General features: G+C 36.4%; 2 protein-coding genes across 2 annotated transcripts in view; one reads left to right on the plus strand and one right to left on the minus strand.

Annotated features, from left to right (window-relative positions):
• The window catches only part of LOC306756967 (sodium- and chloride-dependent GABA transporter 2-like), a 30,457-nt gene extending 23,017 nt beyond the window's left edge, over positions 1 to 7,440 (plus strand). The window contains exons 6-14 of the mRNA XM_079241925.1: positions 2,755 to 2,889; positions 2,975 to 3,078; positions 4,440 to 4,564; positions 4,825 to 4,937; positions 5,034 to 5,171; positions 5,322 to 5,424; positions 6,277 to 6,377; positions 6,482 to 6,652; positions 6,770 to 7,440. Coding sequence (XP_079098051.1) covers positions 2,755 to 2,889; positions 2,975 to 3,078; positions 4,440 to 4,564; positions 4,825 to 4,937; positions 5,034 to 5,171; positions 5,322 to 5,424; positions 6,277 to 6,377; positions 6,482 to 6,652; positions 6,770 to 6,907 — 1,128 coding nt within the window. The 3' untranslated portion in view covers positions 6,908 to 7,440. The remainder of the gene's footprint in view (positions 1 to 2,754; positions 2,890 to 2,974; positions 3,079 to 4,439; positions 4,565 to 4,824; positions 4,938 to 5,033; positions 5,172 to 5,321; positions 5,425 to 6,276; positions 6,378 to 6,481; positions 6,653 to 6,769) is intronic.
• A 1,167-nt stretch (positions 7,441 to 8,607) lies between these two features.
• Positions 8,608 to 11,814, minus strand: ppil1 (peptidylprolyl isomerase (cyclophilin)-like 1). Its single transcript, XM_079241931.1, has 4 exons — positions 11,632 to 11,814; positions 11,281 to 11,435; positions 8,977 to 9,045; positions 8,608 to 8,855 (listed from the first exon to the last, which is right to left on the minus strand). The coding sequence occupies exons 1-4, from the start codon at positions 11,685 to 11,687 to the stop codon at positions 8,635 to 8,637; spliced, it is 501 nt and encodes a 166-aa protein (XP_079098057.1). The 5' UTR covers positions 11,688 to 11,814; the 3' UTR covers positions 8,608 to 8,634.
• Positions 11,815 to 20,027: the final 8,213 nt, after the last annotated feature.

Raw genomic sequence — 20,027 nt, forward strand, 5'->3', positions numbered from 1 at the left:
TAGGGTAGCATTTTGGGTGCCAACTCTTACTGAACTTGGACTTCCCAAGGAGTCATAGGTCAGTCGAGTAGGAGGCCGTTTCATCCTTTGAGGGCGTACCCTGTCACATTGCGTCTCCTCAAGACTGCTCTGTCCCTCATTCTCCTCCATTGCTGACTGCGTCTTGCCTTTCGCCATCTCACTAATACTAACACTTGACCTAGTCTGTGTTGCCAGGTCAATAAAATTTGCTTCTACCTGGTCTTGTTCAGTTCCACCTTCCCTTACAGCATTTTGAGGAACAGTCATGTCCAAGTCTGGGCCAAAAGGTTCAGGGTGTACGGTGAGGTTGGATTCCAGTCCCTCTGATAACTGGGGTGTATAGTGCTCATACCACCCACCCATTTCATCCTCTGAATCAGAAGTACACTCGTTCTGATCCTCACCGTCTAACACAGGCAAACACGAGGAATCAACATTTCCAGCTTGTCTATTTTTCAGTCGTTTGCTGGCTCTTTGTTTTAGTCTTGGAGGCTCAATTGTCCCCTCCTGATGGAACCTCACATCCTGCCCAACAGGTAAAATGTGGTTCCGATGGATGATTTTCTCAGGGCCTTGCCCATCCTCTGGTTTAAGCTTGAAAACAGGTAAACCAGTGAGCTGACTTTCCACAATGTAGGGTGTAGATTTCCAACGATCGGCTATCTTGTGTTTCCCTTGTAGTCCAAGATTTCTGATCAGAACCCTGTCACCAGAAACTAAAGGGCAATAGCGGACTGTTCTATCATAGCGTTTCTTGTTTCCCTCACTCTTTTTCTCTGCCATGCTCTCAGCCAAACGGTAAGCAGCTTGCAAGTCATGTTTCATTTTCTTAACATACTTTAAATAAGACTTGGTGGAGGTACCATCACTGGAGACCTCAAATATCACGTCAATAGGAAGCCGCGCCTCTCGCCCGAACATAAGCAAATATGGAGTGTAACCAGTTGACTCATTTAGTGTACAGTTATATGCATGCACCAGATGGCTGATGTGTTTACTCCAGTTCTGTTTGTCCTTAACCTCCAATGTTCCGAGCATATCTAGCAGTGTTCGGTTAAACCGCTCAGGCTGTGCGTCTCCCTGAGGGTGATATGGTGTCGTTCTGGTTTTCTTTATGTTGAGCATACCCAACAACTCATGTATGAGACGACACTCAAAATCTCTGCCTTGATCTGAGTGGACTCTCTTTGGAAGACCATAGTGGACAAAATATTTCTCCCAAAGAACCCGAGCAACAGTGGACGCCTTTTGATCCCTTGTTGGGAAAGCTTGAGAATATCGTGTGTAGTGATCTGTAACCACAAGTACATTGCAAATATTTCTGGAGTCAGGCTCTATAGTCAGGAAGTCTATACAGACAAGATCCATGGGCCCCTCACTCTGAAGGTGCGACAACTCAGCAGCTCTTTTGGGTAGAGTCTTTCTCTGAATACACCTTGGGCAGTCCTTACAATAACTTTCAATCTGTGATTTCATACGTGGCCAATAAAACCTCTCCTTTATCAACCCGTATGTTTTGTCAAATCCAAAATGGCCTGACTGGTCATGCAGCGACTTCAACACCATGTCTCTGAATTCTTGTGGGAGCAGTAATTGTTGCAGAACTGCTTTGGTGGGTGCCTTACTGACTCTGTACAGCACAGAATCTTCAATGTTTAACTTTTCCCACTCTTTCAGCAACAACGACACATCAGGATGTTTTTGCTTGTTGGCACGATGAACATCGTTCCGGAAAACAGCATCCCACACCTCACCAATACAGGGATCCCTCTGCTGGGATTTTGACATTTCAGCCAAAGACATTTTGGGCCACGGCTGAACACATGCAGTGAAAATATTTGAAGACTGTTTTTGATGGTTAGTGATGGCCATGAGCCATCACTTTCCAAGTCTCTGGTTCCGGCGCAATGCTAGACAAGTAGTGTAACCTTGTGGCAAAAAGTATGTTCAACTCCTCTTAACCAAACATACTAACGAAAACGAAACCACAACGCTTGGCTACCGCATATGAACTCCCGTTTTCTTCGTCTCTTTTCCTTTTTTCCTTTCTCTCGTCTTTTTTTTTTTTTTTTCCCTCTCAAAAAAATAAAACCCGCCTACCTTTAACCCTGGTAGGTCATAGGTTGTTCATGCTGAACAAAGATTGGCTGATCCTCACTGACACAGATATCACCCAATAATACAGAAGAGTAACATGTGAATAGTTCAAAGACTAATAAAGTGTAGGAAACTGCAGCCACTACTACAAACACTTTACAAGAACATAAAAGGAAGAAACACACTGAGGCTTTAGCCAGCTTAATGACAAAATAAACAATATAGCAGGATGCTACAATTATATACTTGCACAATTACTTTTTTTTTTGTTTGTTTTTTTACATTGGCAGCTGTAATGTAACCTAAGGAAAATTCCCAGGTCATGCAGGAAGGGGTGTGTTTTATAATTATCAAATGGGAGTTGTGTAAAAGAAATCTAGCTGTTAAATAACAATGGTATTGTTATATCATGTCTAAGCCAGACATGATATAACAACTGTTGCTTCTTTAGGTAATGTCTTGTCTTGTGGTTTTTGAAACAGAAATGTTACCAAATGAACAAAACTATGTAAAAACAACATAACCATATGTATTTTTTTTTTTTTTACCAGGTATCCCCAAATAACTTTTCATAACACTGTGTCACATTTTCCCCATGTATAACTACAGTTTTTTGTGTTTTGTTTTGTTTGTTAGGCGACCTACTTTACAGCCACATTCCCCTTCCTCTTGTTAGTGGTTCTGTTTTTCAGAGGAATGACCCTTCCCGGAGCTTTGCACGGAATCAAGTACTACCTGTACCCCAATCCTTCACGCCTTGCTGATCCACAGGTATCATTTAGTCTTCTCGGTTTTGGATTTAACTGCAGCAGTAGTGGTAGTGTTTTTGAATGAATAATTTGTGATTGGTTCGTAGGTCTGGATGGATGCTGGAACACAAATATTTTATTCCTATGCTTTATGCTTGGGATACCTGACCACATTTGGGAGTTACAACAAATACAACAACAACTGTTACAGGTGAACACATGGTGGACATATGATTGAAGATGTTTATTAACTACTTTACTGGCCTAAGTTGTATCTATCAGTATCTAATACTTTATAACAAAATGCCATTTAAAAAAAAAAAAAAAAAAAGGAAAATAATAATAAAGATACATTGCAGGAAATATAATGTTTTGTTTGTTTTTTTTTATTGAGGAAAATATAATCCGAAAACTAAGTAGACTATACCATTGTCCTCTGGAGCTGATATTTCTTCCTGCAGATATTTATCAGATTATCCATCATTCATCTGCATGCAAGCTTTGTAATCATTTAGTGTAAAATGCATAATCCCCTCTGTTTGAAGCTTTTTTCATGGTTACCTTTCACATGCTACCATCTTCCTCATCAACACCTGGCCTCCACATATGTGCTTGACATGATTCCACAACATGCAGGGAGAGAACTCCAGAACCTTTCTTTAATAAGACAAGGTCCATCACAACATATGGACTTATTACAAATCTATTTATCTATCTATGTATTTCTATACAACTGTGTATAGAAATGTGACTATTATATATGTGATTAATGTGGTGGTTTTCCTAACCATGATCATGGTGGTTTTCCTCACCATGATCCTAACATTTGTCATCACGACTGGTGATATTTTCTTTTGTTTTTATATTTGATGTTGACAGCAGAAAAGTGGATGATCCAAAAAGGGTTAAATGTTTGTATCACGAATAAGCACAGAGACCCAAATGCGTGGCTCCAATTTAATAGTCTTCACAGAAAACACAGGCAGGCTGAACCTGAACACGAACAAAGACAGAAGTCAAAAACCCCCAAAATGCACACAGACAAGAAGACACATAAAATACACGGAGCGAGTGTGATTACCTGAACACGAACAAAGACAATCTGGCAAGGACAGAGGAAACACACAGACACTAAATACTAACGAGGGCGGGAAGGACAAGTAGACACCGGTGGGACATGAGGGGCGGAGCAGGTAATCACACAGGCAAAGACACAGTGAGCAGGGTAGGGAACTGAAACGAGAAACAGGTAAGTGATACAAAATAAAACAGGAAGTGCTTGGAAAATAAGACTTAAGTGCCACCAGACATGACAGTTTGATATATAAGTACGCACTATAAAAGTTAGTATTTCTGAGAAATGCACTCTTTTTCCAAAAAACATGTAAAATTTAGTCAGAGTTTATATTCTTAAATATAGTTGCATGCCAGAAACGTTCAAAAATCACTTGAATCCATCAGGTCCTCTGTTCATTTCTGTAGGTGAAAGTTAACTCTAAACCACTGCTAGTCTGCACTACAGCTGTGTTACAGAGACAAAAATATTGACACGGTTCTTCTTTTGATTTGCAGAGACTCCTTCTATCTTTGCTTGTTGAACAGTGGGACCAGTTTCATATCTGGATTTGCCATTTTCTCAATTCTGGGCTACATGTCACAAAAGCAGGGTGTTGACATTTCCACTGTTGCTGAGTCAGGTACACACATTTAATGCCAAAATTGTCAAACTGTCACACATTCTTCCTCAGATGTTAAATCCAATTTTTTAATTCATGATGGAATCTGTGAAACTGACTTGTCAGCTTTAAATGATTTATTATTTCAGTCATGAATATCAGCCTGAAATAATCAAATTAACAACAAACATGTTAGATGACGCAGCTTGTTTTTGTCTCAGAGAAGAAGTGAAGATGCTGCAGCAGCCAGAAATGATTCACTATTTGGTTTCACTGTGCAGGTCCTGGCCTTGTCTTCATAGTCTACCCACAAGCTGTGATCCTGCTGCCTTGGCCGCAGGTCTGGTCTGTGTGTTTCTTCACCATGATCATCTTATTAGGAATCGATGGTCAGGTCAGCAGAATTCTCCTATTTCTCCTTAAAAATTTGACACAGATCGTAATATTGTTCTTTAACATCTATTGTGCCATGTCTGTGTATCTTCTTCAGTTTGCTGGGCTAGAAAGCATCATGACATCTTTAGCAGATGTCTACCCTTCTCAGCTCCAAAGAGGATGCCGCAGGGAGCTTTTTTTGATTCTGATCTGTGCTCTCAGCTATGTGTTCGGTCTGTTTTTGGTGACTGAGGTAAGTTGTCAGACATTTATAGGTCTGAATTAAGTTTAAGCAAACATTAAATTAGATTTTTTTGTGTATCTTTGATGTGTCTTTTTAATCCAATCTAAAATTAAAGGTAAACAGTATGAAATGCTGTTGCTTTGAATGTTTTCATTTTAGGCTGGCGCATACATCCTGCAGATCTTTGATCACTATGTGTGTAGTGGTCCAACTCTTCTTCTAATGGCAATCTTTCAGTCAGTGATCATTGGATGGATTTATGGTAAGACACATTTATCAGTGGAATAACTGACTGGTTATATTATTTTACTTAGTGGGGATATTAAGTCTCAATTTCACAAAGAATTTAATGCAGATTGAGCAATAGGAAGTCTTACAATGTTTTGAACTATATTACAGTCTGTCAAAAAGGCTATAATCTGAGTAAAAATGTTTAAATCTTTTTCTAAATTGTAGAGTTTGTTTAAGGTTTCATATCATCATTTATGCTAACTCAGGTATTCTGTAAAAAAGTGTATGTTAGATTTGATAACGTTATTAAATCAAAGTCAGATACAGCTTTTTTAAATGGGAGAAAAAAAAGCACACAAGGGAAAAAAAAAAAAAAAAATTCTGACTTTATCTGTAAAACAAACAAATATATAAATTATCACCCTGTATATGTGAATAATAAAAAAATGATTGCAACTATATCAAACAATCATAAAAAAGTAGAGTTCTGTCCTCTGAATTGTTGAGGTCCTGCCCACTGTGGATGCTGATCAGCAGATCTCAGACCAGTTGAATTAACAAAAAAGTAAATTTGAATCTATTTCTCTAGATTTATACAAAAACTGCAATGAAATATTTTTCGGTCTTATCAGATGTTTAATACAACTATTTGTCACAGTTTATTTGCAAATCTTTAAACCTGCTTTACTCTGACTTTGATCATTCAGTGCTCCAGTGACATAACAAGATATCCTGTCTACAGTTGATCTTGTCTGATTTTATTTGCATGGTCAGCACTACAGTTTGATTGCTGCCTTGTGTTTTGCTCTTTTTTCAGTTTTTCCTTTTTTTTTTTTTTTTTTACATAATTTTCTTTTATTTAAAATTAGTCTTTGTTTTGCAGGAGCTGAACGTTTCTATGACAACATTGAAGATATGATTGGTTACAGGCCTCTGTTTATCTTTAAGTATTGCTGGCTGTATGCCACCCCTCTTATTTGCTGTGTAAGTGTTTGTAATAATTGATGACATTGATTCAAATAGTCTTTTTAAACTTTGATGCAACAACATTCACTGTTAATGCTTTTTGTTTTTTTGTTACTTTATAGGGAACCCTTGTCTTTTTGCTTGTGAGATACACCCCAATGAGGTTCAACAACACTTATAGGTATCCATGGTGGGCATACGGTGTTGGTTGGTTTCTGGCCATGTCATCATTGTCTATGATCCCTCTCAACATGATCTGCAACCTGGCCAAAGAAAAAGGGACTCTCTGGCAGGTGAATCCATGGCTTGTGATTATTTACAGCTTAATCAAGCATTGAGAATTTGAACTACTTTGTGGAATACCAGCTGATCCATGAGGCAATCTTTACTCTTATTTATGCTTTTTCCAGCGCATCAAGACATGCTCTCAGCCAGCAAATGACCTTCCAGTGATGGCAAAGGAAATGGCAAGCACCAGGGCTTCACTGCATGTTCGTACTGATGCAGAGAATGACCTTATGCTGGCAAAATGCAAGTCTTCTGCTTAATTACAATGCAGAGATTTAAAGAATAGTAATGCTTTTATCCCCTTGATAATTAGTGTGTAATCATATAGTTGTGTATTTGCAGATACCTGCCTTAATTTTCTTACTATTTTCCTATATTGCTGTTTTTGACTGCAGGCATGTGAAATTGGTTTTTCGCCACCAGCTATGAACAGCACATTTGATGTTAAGACTAACTATGCAGTGACCAAGTTACCCTCTCCCCTCTCTGGTGCTGTAGCTTGTTTTTTTTTTTTTTTTTTTTTTTTTTTATCTCACAGTTTGGCATTATGGGGTTAGCTACGTAAATGTGCTGAATGAGGAGAGAGAAGGGACAGCAGACGTTTCCATAATATTCCTATTGGGTTGTGTGTCATTTCGTTGTGTTTTAGACCATTACTATTGTTTAACGATGGCTAAATAAGCTACAATTTACAGCTTTGTTCACACTAAGCAATCGCATTTTACTTTCACTTGAACATGCTGTAAATTTTGTTTACAAACTGTAAACACTTGTGGGTAATTATTACCTTCAAACATGGATTTTTGGGATTTTTTTTAGAGCAAGTTGTTTAGAATGAATTAGATAGCAATAGCAATTTGTTGTCAGATTAATTTAGCATTGTATCACATGTCTGAACTAGAAATCTTTTTCTCATTTAATATTTTACAATAATTATAGACTTGATTAAGAAAATGCAAAAAAAACAACTTTTTCTATGAGTTGACTTTCATATACCTCAAAACTGAAAGTTTTGTACATTACCAATGTTTCCAACAGGGGGAAGATTGGGTGAGAACATATCAGCAGAGAGTGTCTGTCAATGTATAACTCAAATTGTCACAAAATCCTAAAAATATTGCCCATTAAGTCTCACTCAGCTAAACCTTGAAGTATTTTGTACCAAAATCTCGTGTTAAATAGTTCATTTTCAAGTCTTCCTGGCTGGTGAATGCATTATCATGTGATCAGATGCATCTTCTCAGTTCCAGCTTTAGAACAACAGATCCCCTTTCTGTCCTGTCTCCCATTTCATTAATAGACAAACCTGATAACCAAGATGGTGCTGTTGCAACTTCCTACATTTCAAAGAAATTTGTGGGAGTTTGTGCTTTGACTTTTTTTTTTTTTTTTTAACTTGTGTATATTCATTTGATCAACATTTTATATCATACATAGGTTGAACAAACAGATCTTCTCATGGTTGATAAAGTGTTGTGACTTTTTATTACCTTAAAGATAACACTTTTTAAATATATTTTTGAGCATTTTCTTTTACTTCACTGAGGCTTTTAAACTTTGTCAAAGTATAGAACTTTTATGTTTGTATAATAAAATTCTGGGGGAAGAGACTTGCTCATTTTCTTGTGTCTGTGTAAGGTGCATGAAGTCATAAAAAAAAATCAACCTGTTAACTTGTGTTATTCTTTTTTAAAGAAATGTTCTTCCTTATAACACCGTCATTACTCAAAGTTTTGTTCTAAATTTGTGCCTTCCAGTGTGTAAAACCAGCAATTACACAGTAGATACATGGTATGAACATTACAATTTACTATGGTCATGATATCATGTCCTAAGAACTTAAAATACTTAGGTTGATGGTCATTTTTATAATTTGGCTGTGTTGACAACAAAAGGCATAGAAATAAAAATTCTTGACAATAATATATATTTAAATTCAATTTATTTATTTTATTTTTTAAAAAAGTACAAAAGAAAAAGCATTCATCTAATTGGGTACATTGGCTCTGACTATTTTAATGTCATCAACTGGACGATCTTGAGAGTTTGTCTCCACCATGCCAATCCGGTTCAGCACTCCCATCCCCTGGCAAACTCTTCCAAAAATACTGTGCTTTCCATCCAACCACTGAGTGGGTCCAAGAGTAAGGAAGAACTGACTTCCATTCGTGTCTGGTCCAGCATTGGCCATCGCCAGAATTCCAGCGCCTAAAGAACACACAAATGGAAAAAAAGAGGATCTTTTGATTGTTATTGATCAATCATCATCAAGTATTAGATGTTAATAAGCATATAACGGCTACAATAACAAAAATTGTGATGTGATTACCCGTGAATTTCAGCTCTTGGCTCAGTTCATCTTCAAACTGTTTACCATATATGGAGGCACCACCTCGACCTAAAGGGAAATCATATATTATGAACAGCAGTTTTAGATGAAGCAGTTTAAGAGATGAAGCATATAATCTTCCCAGAACCCAGGACTCAGTTGTGACAGAGAACAACACAAAAGGCAGCAAATGTCAAAAGACAGATTTTCCAGAGCCTGGAGAAACCCTCCTGGAAACTACTTACAGATATGGAAACAAGGCTGACTGAAATGGTTCAGGCTGTGTGAAAGAGGGCGATCAAACTGAACATGAAGCTTATATCTCATTATTATTGTACATACACTTGTTTTTCCAACAATCACTGCACTCATTTTCTGTATTTCTGGTAATATATGAAGAGATGAGGGTTGGCTTGTGACTTTTCTATAATATTTGTAACATCTACTATAAATTTAGTATAATATATATGCTATGGTGCAATTGACTAGTGAACTGCCTCTTGCCTGCCAATTGCTGGAATACACACCAGCTTTTGGTGACCGTGAACTGAACTAAGCGGTATAATGCAAGCATCTTTCAAGGAAAATGGATTACATTTAAACACATCAGTGGTTCACCTCCAACCTATTTTACTTCCTGCGTCATTCCTCTGCACTTGGTGCCAAAACTGAGATACAGAAGGAGTTATCTCACAGGGAAGACACAACAAAACCCAGTGGAAATGCAGAGAAGGAGCTGCTTCTGCCCCCACCCAGGATGATCTTTGAAAAGAAGAAGCATCAGCAGAGGCAAGAGGAGAGGTCTTTATTTGCTCCAAGCCCCTCAACAGCACCAAGATGGTGGACCTCCTACATCCTACCAAACCCCCGACAGGTCATCATCTTAATTTCTCTCCCTTTCTCTCTCTTACTCTACCTAAAACTTACTAAGCAGATGATGAAGCGGGTCAATACTGGGCTCAGATCTACATCCTAGACCAGTAGTGTCCAGCTATGATCATCAGGGGCCACATTCCTGCAGGTTTTCTATGTATCCCCACTCCAACACATCATTTATAAACTTCCCTAAGGAAAGAAACCCTCTTACACAATGATGTTTAAGTTTTTAAGGGAATCTACATTTCTTATGAAAAATGAATGTGTCCCTTTGAAAAAAGATTCCATAGAATTATTGTAAATGATATCTTTCATGATGGGAATACTCAGAACCATTCATTTTGTAACCAGTACCTAATAAAAAGAAAAAAACATAGAAGTTGCAATGTCTTGTATTTGAAAAGTTACATCCGAGTTATGACGTCCAACTTCAGAAGCAAACTGCTTCTACTGCAAAGCAACATGAGTCCACATTAAAAATGCATGACTGTCGTCAAACTCTCATTTATAAAACCTGGATACTGATTACGTATTCTTACTAAGGTCAGTTGTCAACAGCGTTTCTAATTACTTAACCGTCTGCATTTCATCTTAATTAAAATGTTCAATTCAACTAAAATCTAATTTGTCCATCAATATATTCTAAAAAAAAAAGCAGATGTTATGGAATTTTGATATATTTGCAAGTACAAAGCTGTGGTAATCTAGTAGCTGTATTCAATCTGCTCCTAGTGTAATACTAATCAAAATACTATCCAATAACTCTTGTTTACAAAAACATGAATAAAATCAAACAAACCAACATTTTTTTTTTCTTTCTCCAAATTGAGTAAAAAACTAAAAAACAAACAAACTTTAACTCAATTAATTAAGCTAAAGTTGATTTTGGTGACTAGATGAATGACAGCAAGGTACATAAGCACCAGAAGAAACATCATCGTTTTGAATATGCAGTTTTATGCAGGGCAGGGGTTCGGTGAGAGGGCTTTTAAACAATAGCACATGCAGATGTCTTACATGTCAGTGTGTGTCTCACAGTGACTTACATCAGGTAATGTGATGCTCTACGCTGTAAACATCCAGTAAAATGAGATTAAACAACCAAAAGATATAATGTTATTTGGTAAATAATGCAAAAAAAGATGTCTGGAATATTAGTTGACAAATACATCTTAAAAAAGCTCCATTTCCAAGGCAAATAATATGTGTTTGACACCAGATTTGCAGCAACAACTGAGGAAATACTGTGAGCATTTCATTGTACAATTATGTCATTGTGGACTAGTAATAAATAATGTTATTAGTGACAGCTAATTTATCACGGTGGGGAAAAATGCAAATAGTCAGCATCGAACTCTTAAATCTCCAAAAACATTAAACACATTTTCACATATGCTTTTTGGTATATCATTTGAGTGATGAACCCACCTGTGCCTGTGGGATCTCCACCCTGCACCATGAAGTCTTTGATGATGCGGTGAAACTTTGTGTTGTTGTAGTAGCCTCTTCTGGCGAGCTCTGCGAAGTTTTTGCAGGTTTTCGGTGCATGATTCCAGTACAGCTCCACAACAACTGTCCCCATCCTGCAAACCACAGTTAATCATGTGTATAGTATCTATCAATGTCAAACCATTCTTTTTAATCTAAAGTTTATTACAAACAGAAAAGAGAAATGAAAACCAAGTGTATTTATAAACCACCACTAAGCAAATCATATACACCATTTAACTTAGCTGTGAGCTAGCATAGTTAGCATTCAATGTATTAATGATAACTTACGTTGTTTCCAGGGCTACGGCGGGCGGCTGCCATGTATCTGGGGGTATTCCTGACATTATAACGTTCAAGCTATAACTTCCTGGCCCAGTAAAATAGTGTGTTTTTAATTCAAGAGTGTAGTTTATTAGTTAATTATAAATTCATTCATCCAACTCCTTCCTGAGACGCGTTCTTCTTCTACGGTATCGATGTTTCCTTTGCAGATTGGAGGAGGCGCACTGCCCTCTGCTGGTTGAATTTACGTGCTGACATGAAAGTGCGTATTTCTTCCGTGTTATTTCTTTCTTTCTTTTTTAATTCACTACCCTACTTTTCTTGTTTGCGGTTTAGTTATAGAAAACTAGAAAAAAATTAAAGAATAAAGTGGGAAAGATATTAATGATTTTAAAAACAAGAAAAAAAAACAACAAAAAGGGGAGGGGGGAGACAGCTCTACAGCAGGTATTTGAGAGATAAACGCTCACTTCAGTGCTTAAACGTTATGTCACAGCAAGTAACACAGTGTTAACATTAACTTAAATATGAATAACATCTGTACAATCCAAGTAACAATGGAACATAATTTTTAGTGATGATATTCTTGGATTCAAAACCTCCTCAGTATTGCAAGTAAGAAACATATTGCACATGATACTTAGCGAATAAAGAACATAAAAGAGAATAAAAAAGAAACTAGGATATAACACAACACAATGGGTGTACAAATTGTTAATATCGTCCGGATTTTAATACCCAGGGGAAGTTGGACATGGTCTTATCAAACCTGCTCAGAAACCAGCCAGGCAATAAATAGGCTAACATGCACAGCAAGTCCGTCCAGGAGAACAGTATGACCTTCATATGGGATGAAAAGTAGAACCATGTGAGAAAGTCATTTGTGCATTCTTTAGTGATGGTAGACATACCACTTTTTTTTTTTTTTTTTTTTTTTTTTTTTTTAATTGTTGTAATAAGTTGGTGATAGGTGTCAGCTAACAGTGAGGGAATGGGGGTTTAGAATGAAAATCAACACAGATCAAAGATATTAACTCCAATGACAGGTAAAGTAAATTAGACTGATTATCTATCTGACCATTTAATCTGCAATTAAAAAATATATATTTTTTAACCTTTATTTGGCCTTTTTATCATATATATATATATATATATATATATATATATATATATATATATATATATATATATATATATATATATATAAGCTAAGCAGAGCAATGCGGCTAATGTCTTGGGAACTATCTTGGATATTAGATATATACACTGCATGACCAAAAGAAGAAAAGTTGCCACCTAAGTAAATAGGTAAAAGCCTCCTATTGGATAATTACTATATGGACGATTATCTAGTCAACAACTCATTAAGCCCCTTCTGACAAAATTATGAGCTTCTCATTTCTTAAAACAACCTTGTGGAGAGACACATCCCACGTTCGTAGAAAAGACTAAGGGTAAAATCAATGGCATGGATCAAGCAGAGAAAACATCAAAGAATACTGCAGAAACTACCATAGTTGGGTTATAAACTGTCCACTGAATTGTGATTAACTGGAAGGATTAATTAGAAACATTATCTTCCAGGAAGAAACTGGGTTGTAAAATCATCTTGAATAACTGATCGGCGATCACTTAAATGCTTGGTGAAATCAGATGGAAAAAACAGCAATACAACTCAGAGCTACGTTTAATAGTAATAGTAAGCAAAAATTCCACTTGAAAAATTTCAAGGGAATTCAAAGGATTGGGATCAAACAGATAATAAACTAAATGTATCTGTCTCAGAAAATGTTTTGTGTTTGTTTTGGTAATATTACTTGTATTCAAGTTTAAAAACAAAAGGGGTTGCTGTGTTGAGCCACTGACCTCTTGTGGTAGAAGAAGGAATTAAGAGCATGTGAAGTGCACGTGAATAAGGCATGCATGCTAGTTAGGGACGAGTGAGTAAACGTGCTTCGGAGAAGAGGAACGAGACAAGGAAAGAGATAAACGTTGAAAATGGACTAACAACTCCTAAACGTTGGATTAGAAAACGCACGTGGTAATTGTTTATTATTTTATTGTATATTTTGGGTTTGTTTGTGTTTTTGTTTGATTAATGAAAGTTTTATATTTGTCTTTTCTTTAGTTTTTCATGGTGGTTTTGTCGGTCTTGTGCGTGTGACACAATAAAAATAAATAACTAAATGCCAATTAAAACATCAGCTGAAGCATGGCTTTCTCTGGTCCAAATGAAAATCTTTGGGAGCAGTTACACTAATCATATGGAAACAACTAATCAGTGAGGCTAACCAGACCACTTCAATTTGGTAGGGAGCATAAAGACTGGAGCCTGGAGCAATGGAAAAGTGTCATTTTCTCCGATGAGGCCAGATTTACCCCGGTCCAGAGCACATCAGGTACCTCTTCAGAAACCAGACAATGTGACGTTGGAGGAGCGGATCCGGCTCTCATGAATCATGTGACCTGGAGTGCTTTGCTTTAAAGCTCCCCCTCTATAAACACAGCAGGTTCTGCTTTGTGCTACTTTTTCCTCTTCTTCGAATAAAAGTTTGTCATGGCTGAACAAAGTAAGAACATGAAGACGGTGTCTGAGAAGGCCAGAAAGTGCAGTGCCACCTGAAAGATCGAAGGTCACAGGGATTCAACGTTGGCTTTTGGCCTTGCCACTTACATGCGGAGATTTCTTCAGATTGTCTAGATCTTTCTATGGTATTGTGCACTGTAAATGATAAAACTCTTAAATTCCTTGCAATTATACATTAAGACACATGGTTCACTATTTTACTCTCACAAAGTGGTGAACCTCATTCTATCCTTGCTTGTAAACAGCCGAGTCTTTTGGCTCCTTTTACAGCTACTTATGGCACTCACCTGTTTCCAATTAACTTGTTCACCTGTGAAATGTTCCAAACAGATGTTTCCTGGGCTTTCCTCCACTTTCCCAATGTTTTGTTGTTCCCAGCCCAGCTTATTGGGAATGCGTTTAAAACATCAAATTCAAAATGAGTGAATATTTGAGAAAAAAAACCCCCAATAGTTTTATTAATTTGAACATTAAATATCTTGTCTTTGTTGTGTATTGAAGTAAATGTAAACTGAAAAAGATTTTTTTTTTATTTTTATTTTTATTTTTTACGTTTTACACAAAGATCCAACTTTTTTGGAATTGTGATTGTATCTGGAAGAAGGCTATTAAATGTGTTGCTACCCTTGACTGCAATCAAATTGTTATTGCAATTGTTTATAATAGGTATCTGAGTTCTATTTCATTTTAGAGATCAGTGATGTTTTTTTTTTTTCTTTTAAGTTTCTAAGATAAGTATTTATAATACACACAGCTATACTGTTAATGTTATTGTTTACTTTTTACTCTCTTTCAGGCGTGTTTTGGCCAAGAGATTTAAAATCTTTTATTCTTGTTTAAACTGCTGTTAACCTTAAAGCCAAGAATGTAGTCTGAATAAATCAGGGTGGCAGGGAAGTGTTAACTTTTTCCTTAAAAACAAAATAAAGGAGAAAAAAATGCAGCAGCTGCTCATGACCTGAGATCCAAAGGGGAAATGATGTAATTGCTGATTCATAAACTTAAATATGGTGTTACAGCTTGTTTGAACACCACATATGAAATAATGAGGTGTTATGTGGAGCAGCTGACTGCCATTTATTCTGACTTGAAAGACATGAATGTCAAGAAGCGTGTCAATGACTTTGGCATCTTGACTGTAAGGTAAATTTCACAGGTTGGGATTGTTCAGCCTCTGAGGACCATGACAACCCTCAGAGACACCCCCCTCTGCGTTAATGACCTGAAGAAAATGATATGGAGCCCATAACACTAACAGATGTGATCAGCTGCTCCATCAAAGATGTGATATTGCTCACTTATCAGTCATCCCGGGAGAAAACACAAGGGAAAAATTTTAAATAATTGTCGGGTTAGGGAAGAAATTCTCAGCAGCAGGGTACATTATAATAATGAAAAAAAAATCCTCCCTCACCCACCCCTCCTATCTCCACTGGGTAGTGCGGGTGGCTGTTCAGGCTCGAGTTCTCTGCCAGAGTCCTGGGAGCTTGAGAGTCCTACGCAGTATCTTAGCTGTTTCTAGGACTGTGCTTTTCTGGACGGAGATGTCTGATGTTTCAGCAGATATCTGTTGGAGCCACTTCTCCAGTGTGGGGAACACGGCCCCCAGTGCTCCAATCACAATGGGTACTACTGTTGCTTTCACCCTCCAGGCCTTCTCCAGTTCATCCTTGAGGTCTTGGTACTTTCACATGCAGTTTCTCATGCTCTGTTTTTACCATCATCGGGGATGGATATATATATACATATACATACATATATATATATATATATATATATATATATATATATATATATATATATATATATATATATATATATATATATATATATATATATATATATATATATATGTGTGTGTGTGTGTGTATATACAATTGACCAGTTTGTTAAACTTTTTGTACATTGTAACTACTTTACAATGTAGTTGGAGCTAATGTTCTGTGCTGACTTGCCTCTGACACTGAACTGATTTAAACATATTTATTATAGTTGTGAGATAAATATTTAGATTATTTGCTTTAGGGTTAGTTAAATGAAATAAATCTAATTTAAACTATGATAAAATAAATACATAAATAAATAACAGGAGTCAAATTGTAAAACCACATTGCCGTTTGTGCACAGACAAACTCTGGTAGTAGTTATTAAACTTTGCACATTACAAAAATAAAGACAATATTTGAAGTTATGTTGAACTGTAAGAGTATTTTTCTTAAATGAAACAGAACTGTTTAGGGTGTGACCTTCCAAAAAAAAAACCCAAACAAACAAAAAAAAAAACAAAACAAAACAACAACTTCAAATCATTTGACTTTTGCTTTTGGCAACAACATTCTGAAAACCATTCTAGTCCCATTAGACAGGTGCTGTAGAAAATTAAACTTTTATTCAACTCAACAAGTTTGGCCTCTTATGAAGAAAATGATCATATCAAATATTTATTGCTGAAAAGACAGCCACCACCCCTCTGAGTAAGCTGGAGATTGGACTGATTTAAGAGCTGAGAAAGTCATATTTGAGCCATCACACAGCAGGGGAAACATCTCCCTTGCTGTGAGTGGAATTCCACCTATTCCTTCTCGTTAAAACAAGTAGAATTTAGCACACATGGGAATTGTACAGATTCAAACCTGAACAATTATGAAAACACTGTCGTAATGAGCCAAAAATGTGGAATTAATAATGCTGGCACACTACCAAATATAAAATTTAAAGATTGGGGCAAGGAAGGTGTGGTGGGATGCACACACTTACTAGCAACACACAGCTAATCTGCAGATGGTGACTGCTATACCAAAAGAGAAATAACCACCTCTTAATGCTATTTTATAAGTGTGCTTATTGACTGTTCATCTTGATCTTGGTTAGTTATCATATGGAATAAAAAAAAAAAAATTGGAAATCTTTCAATACAGAAACAATTACCTGATTATAAATAAATATCAGAAACAGATTAAATAAATTATGTGCTCACTGCTATTTTTCACCAACGACATGTTAAGAAATCATACTGACAGTTTCAAAGTGGCCTCTTGATGTTCTGAGGCATGCACAGAGGCACAGAAGGGGGGGGGGGGAGGGGGCTTTAAATACCGCCCAGTGAATATGGACATTTATCGACTGGTTTGATGCTACTTCGAATTTCTCTGAAAAACTTTGTTTTTCATGCTGCAAACACATGATTTTTGATTAATGCTGGTGAAAAAGTTGCCAGATCTGTCTCAGTTTTCTGGAAAACCAAATGAATCTCTTCCACCACACCCCAGTGCATCGACAGCGGAGTAGACTCAACACCTCCTCCAAGAGCACGCAAGTTTTCAGTATTTTTGCTGTTATCGAAATTACGGTTGACTTGTGCAGCCACCACTTCTTGTACACATGGTAACAGGTTTTATTTTCTGTTAAGTGTGTCACACTCCCAACCTGGCATGTTTGCGGTCCTGTCTTCATATTCTTTTCATTATTGACTAACATGATTTTTAATTTGAGTTTAATGTTTTTATCCATTAAATCGTACCATTTTATTTATTAATTTATATTTTGTTGCTGTGTAATTAAGTGTCCTAATTTTTGAAATGTCAGATTTACTTCAATCTACTTACTTCAATTCTATTCAGTTTTATTTCTTAGCTGGCTAATTTTGAATAAATTCCTTCTAAAGTTCATGTGTCTATTTAAAAACGCTGCTGCATTATTCCCATGTGAATTGGAACAACTGGTAGTCAGTAAAAAATACTGCAGTCACAGAGCTTGGCCTTTTTCATGTTTATACCTTTCTTTATATTGTGATGTTGCAATAGTGTCAAAAGGCAATGTTAAAAACCTTATGCTTTGCTGTTAACTATACGTTTTAAATGGTGAGTACTTTTATAGAACAAATACACACCATTTAAAACACAATTTTCTGTTGACACTCAGCCATGGCAAAGTTATGATAGTGGTTCCCAAAAGGTAGTTAAATCTTGAGTACTGAGGAATGACAATATCATAGTCATGCTGTGCTTTCTTTTTTTTTTTACTTTGCATTTACATAAACATCTTAGTGTAATATTGTGCCTATTAGCACAATAACCAACTCTGTGACTGTGCTTAAAAATGTTTATTGTTTTGAAAAATATGTTTTGATTTGTTTTTTGTAAAGCACTTTATAAATGTAAATAAGTTATAAGTCATATCAGGGAAAAACATGGTTTCACATAAGTCCTTGTCATACCAGACACAATTCTAAAATATAAGCTCTAACATATTTAAGATTATTAGCTTTCAGAATTTTTCAGATATTTTTTTCTTTATTTGTAATATTGTAGTTGCAGTACAGTAGCAGTTACTGTATAGTAATGCTACTTGTATCAAATTACTAACAAAAGAAAGTGTTTTTGTGGGGTTTTTTAAAAAAATAAAGTCTTAAGAAACATAAGCCTTCACTTGGAAAAAGTGTGCTGAAATCTATAGGAAGTTGTTTGTCTGAATTAACAAGATGATTTCATTTAGAAAAGATTTTATTTGCTTTTCTTTTTTGAATAAATGGAGTTTTTTTTATTTTAAAAAAAATCTGTGTTTTTCTGAATTAAATAACTTCATAATGCAGATGGCACACTCATCACATGGGTCAGATAGATAGATAGATAGATAGATAGATAGATAGATAGATAGATCAGAAAAGCAAAAGAATTATCGTTCTATTATTTATCTCAATTTGGAAAACTGAAATACAAAACATTTTCATGTAAATTTACCTGGTAATTCAGAAAATGAAGTGGAATATCAGATTGGTGGTTATGAGGAATATCATGCAGACTTCAACTGGGATGAAAACAGTGCCAGTTTTACAAGTCAGTTAAGCATTGAAATCTTTATATCATGTTGGTGAAATACAAGTGAAACCATGTAGTTCACACTGAGCAAATACAGTAAAATACAACAGCAGACTGATATAATTGCAACTAATCACCAGTGACCAAACTTGAGACATTTACGAAAGAAAAGATTTCACTTTTTGCCTTGGCTGGGACAGGACAGTATTCCAAACTGACAGACATTACGGCTTCAAAAGTCAAATATGTAGCCCCCAGACGGCAGGGGGAATGTCTCCCTTGCTGTGAGCAGAATTCCACCACAAGACCCCTTTTCATTATAACTGGAACTGAACGTGCAGGAATTGCTTAAGCAGGTTTAAACCTGAATTTTACTTCAGCAATGAGCCAGATGTCTGGAGTTCATATTCGCGCACTGCCAACTACCAAGTACATTTCACAAGAAGGTAACACCTTGGCGCTGCGTAGCCTACATAGTCATGTGCTTGTGTGTGCATTTTGTAAAAGATTTGAACTCCAGTTTAATATGACTAAGTAGAGTATAATAATTAGAATATGTCATAGTCTTGTTTCTTCACATTCCCCAGCAACAATCACTATCTTTATAGTTGACACAGAGACCATAGAAAGGATAGTTAGAGATTTTTATGTTGTCAGCTTTGTACACAGCCAAGAATGGCGGATTTGATGTGTAGACCAGATGGATGTGTCTCTTCGATGTGCGTACACATGTGGCTCTCCAGTTGCAACCCAGAAACTGTAGAGCTCCTTCTCAAAGTAAATCCCAATATAACCTCTGAACACACACACACACACACTTTTGCACACAACCATGCACACACATACACACACTCACAAGAAAAACATGCTATCCTATCAAGCAAGCTAGAAAGTCTGTGTGGCCGACCTACATGATACACAATCCTTTATCTGACTTGGAGGTGGAGGATCGGGGGTTGAATAAACCAAAGCAAAGCAAGTTTTGAAATTCTTACCTT

Source organism: Telmatherina bonti (assembly GCF_933228915.1).
Source record: "Telmatherina bonti genome assembly, chromosome: 6".
Classification (NCBI taxonomy): Eukaryota; Metazoa; Chordata; class Actinopteri; order Atheriniformes; family Telmatherinidae; genus Telmatherina; species Telmatherina bonti.

What these genes read in the sequence shown, in the direction of transcription:
- ppil1 (XM_079241931.1), bottom strand. Translation starts at nt 11,687, where the DNA reads ATGTCAGGAATACCCCCAGATACATGGCAGCCGCCCGCCGTAGCCCTG. An exon ending in GCCGTAGCCCTGGAAACAAC is followed by an intron (nt 11,436 to 11,631) that starts GTAAGTTATCAT and finishes TGTGGTTTGCAG; the next exon opens with GATGGGGACAGTTGTTGTGG. An exon ending in TGGAGATCCCACAGGCACAG is followed by an intron (nt 9,046 to 11,280) that starts GTGGGTTCATCA and finishes ATTTCCCTTTAG; the next exon opens with GTCGAGGTGGTGCCTCCATA.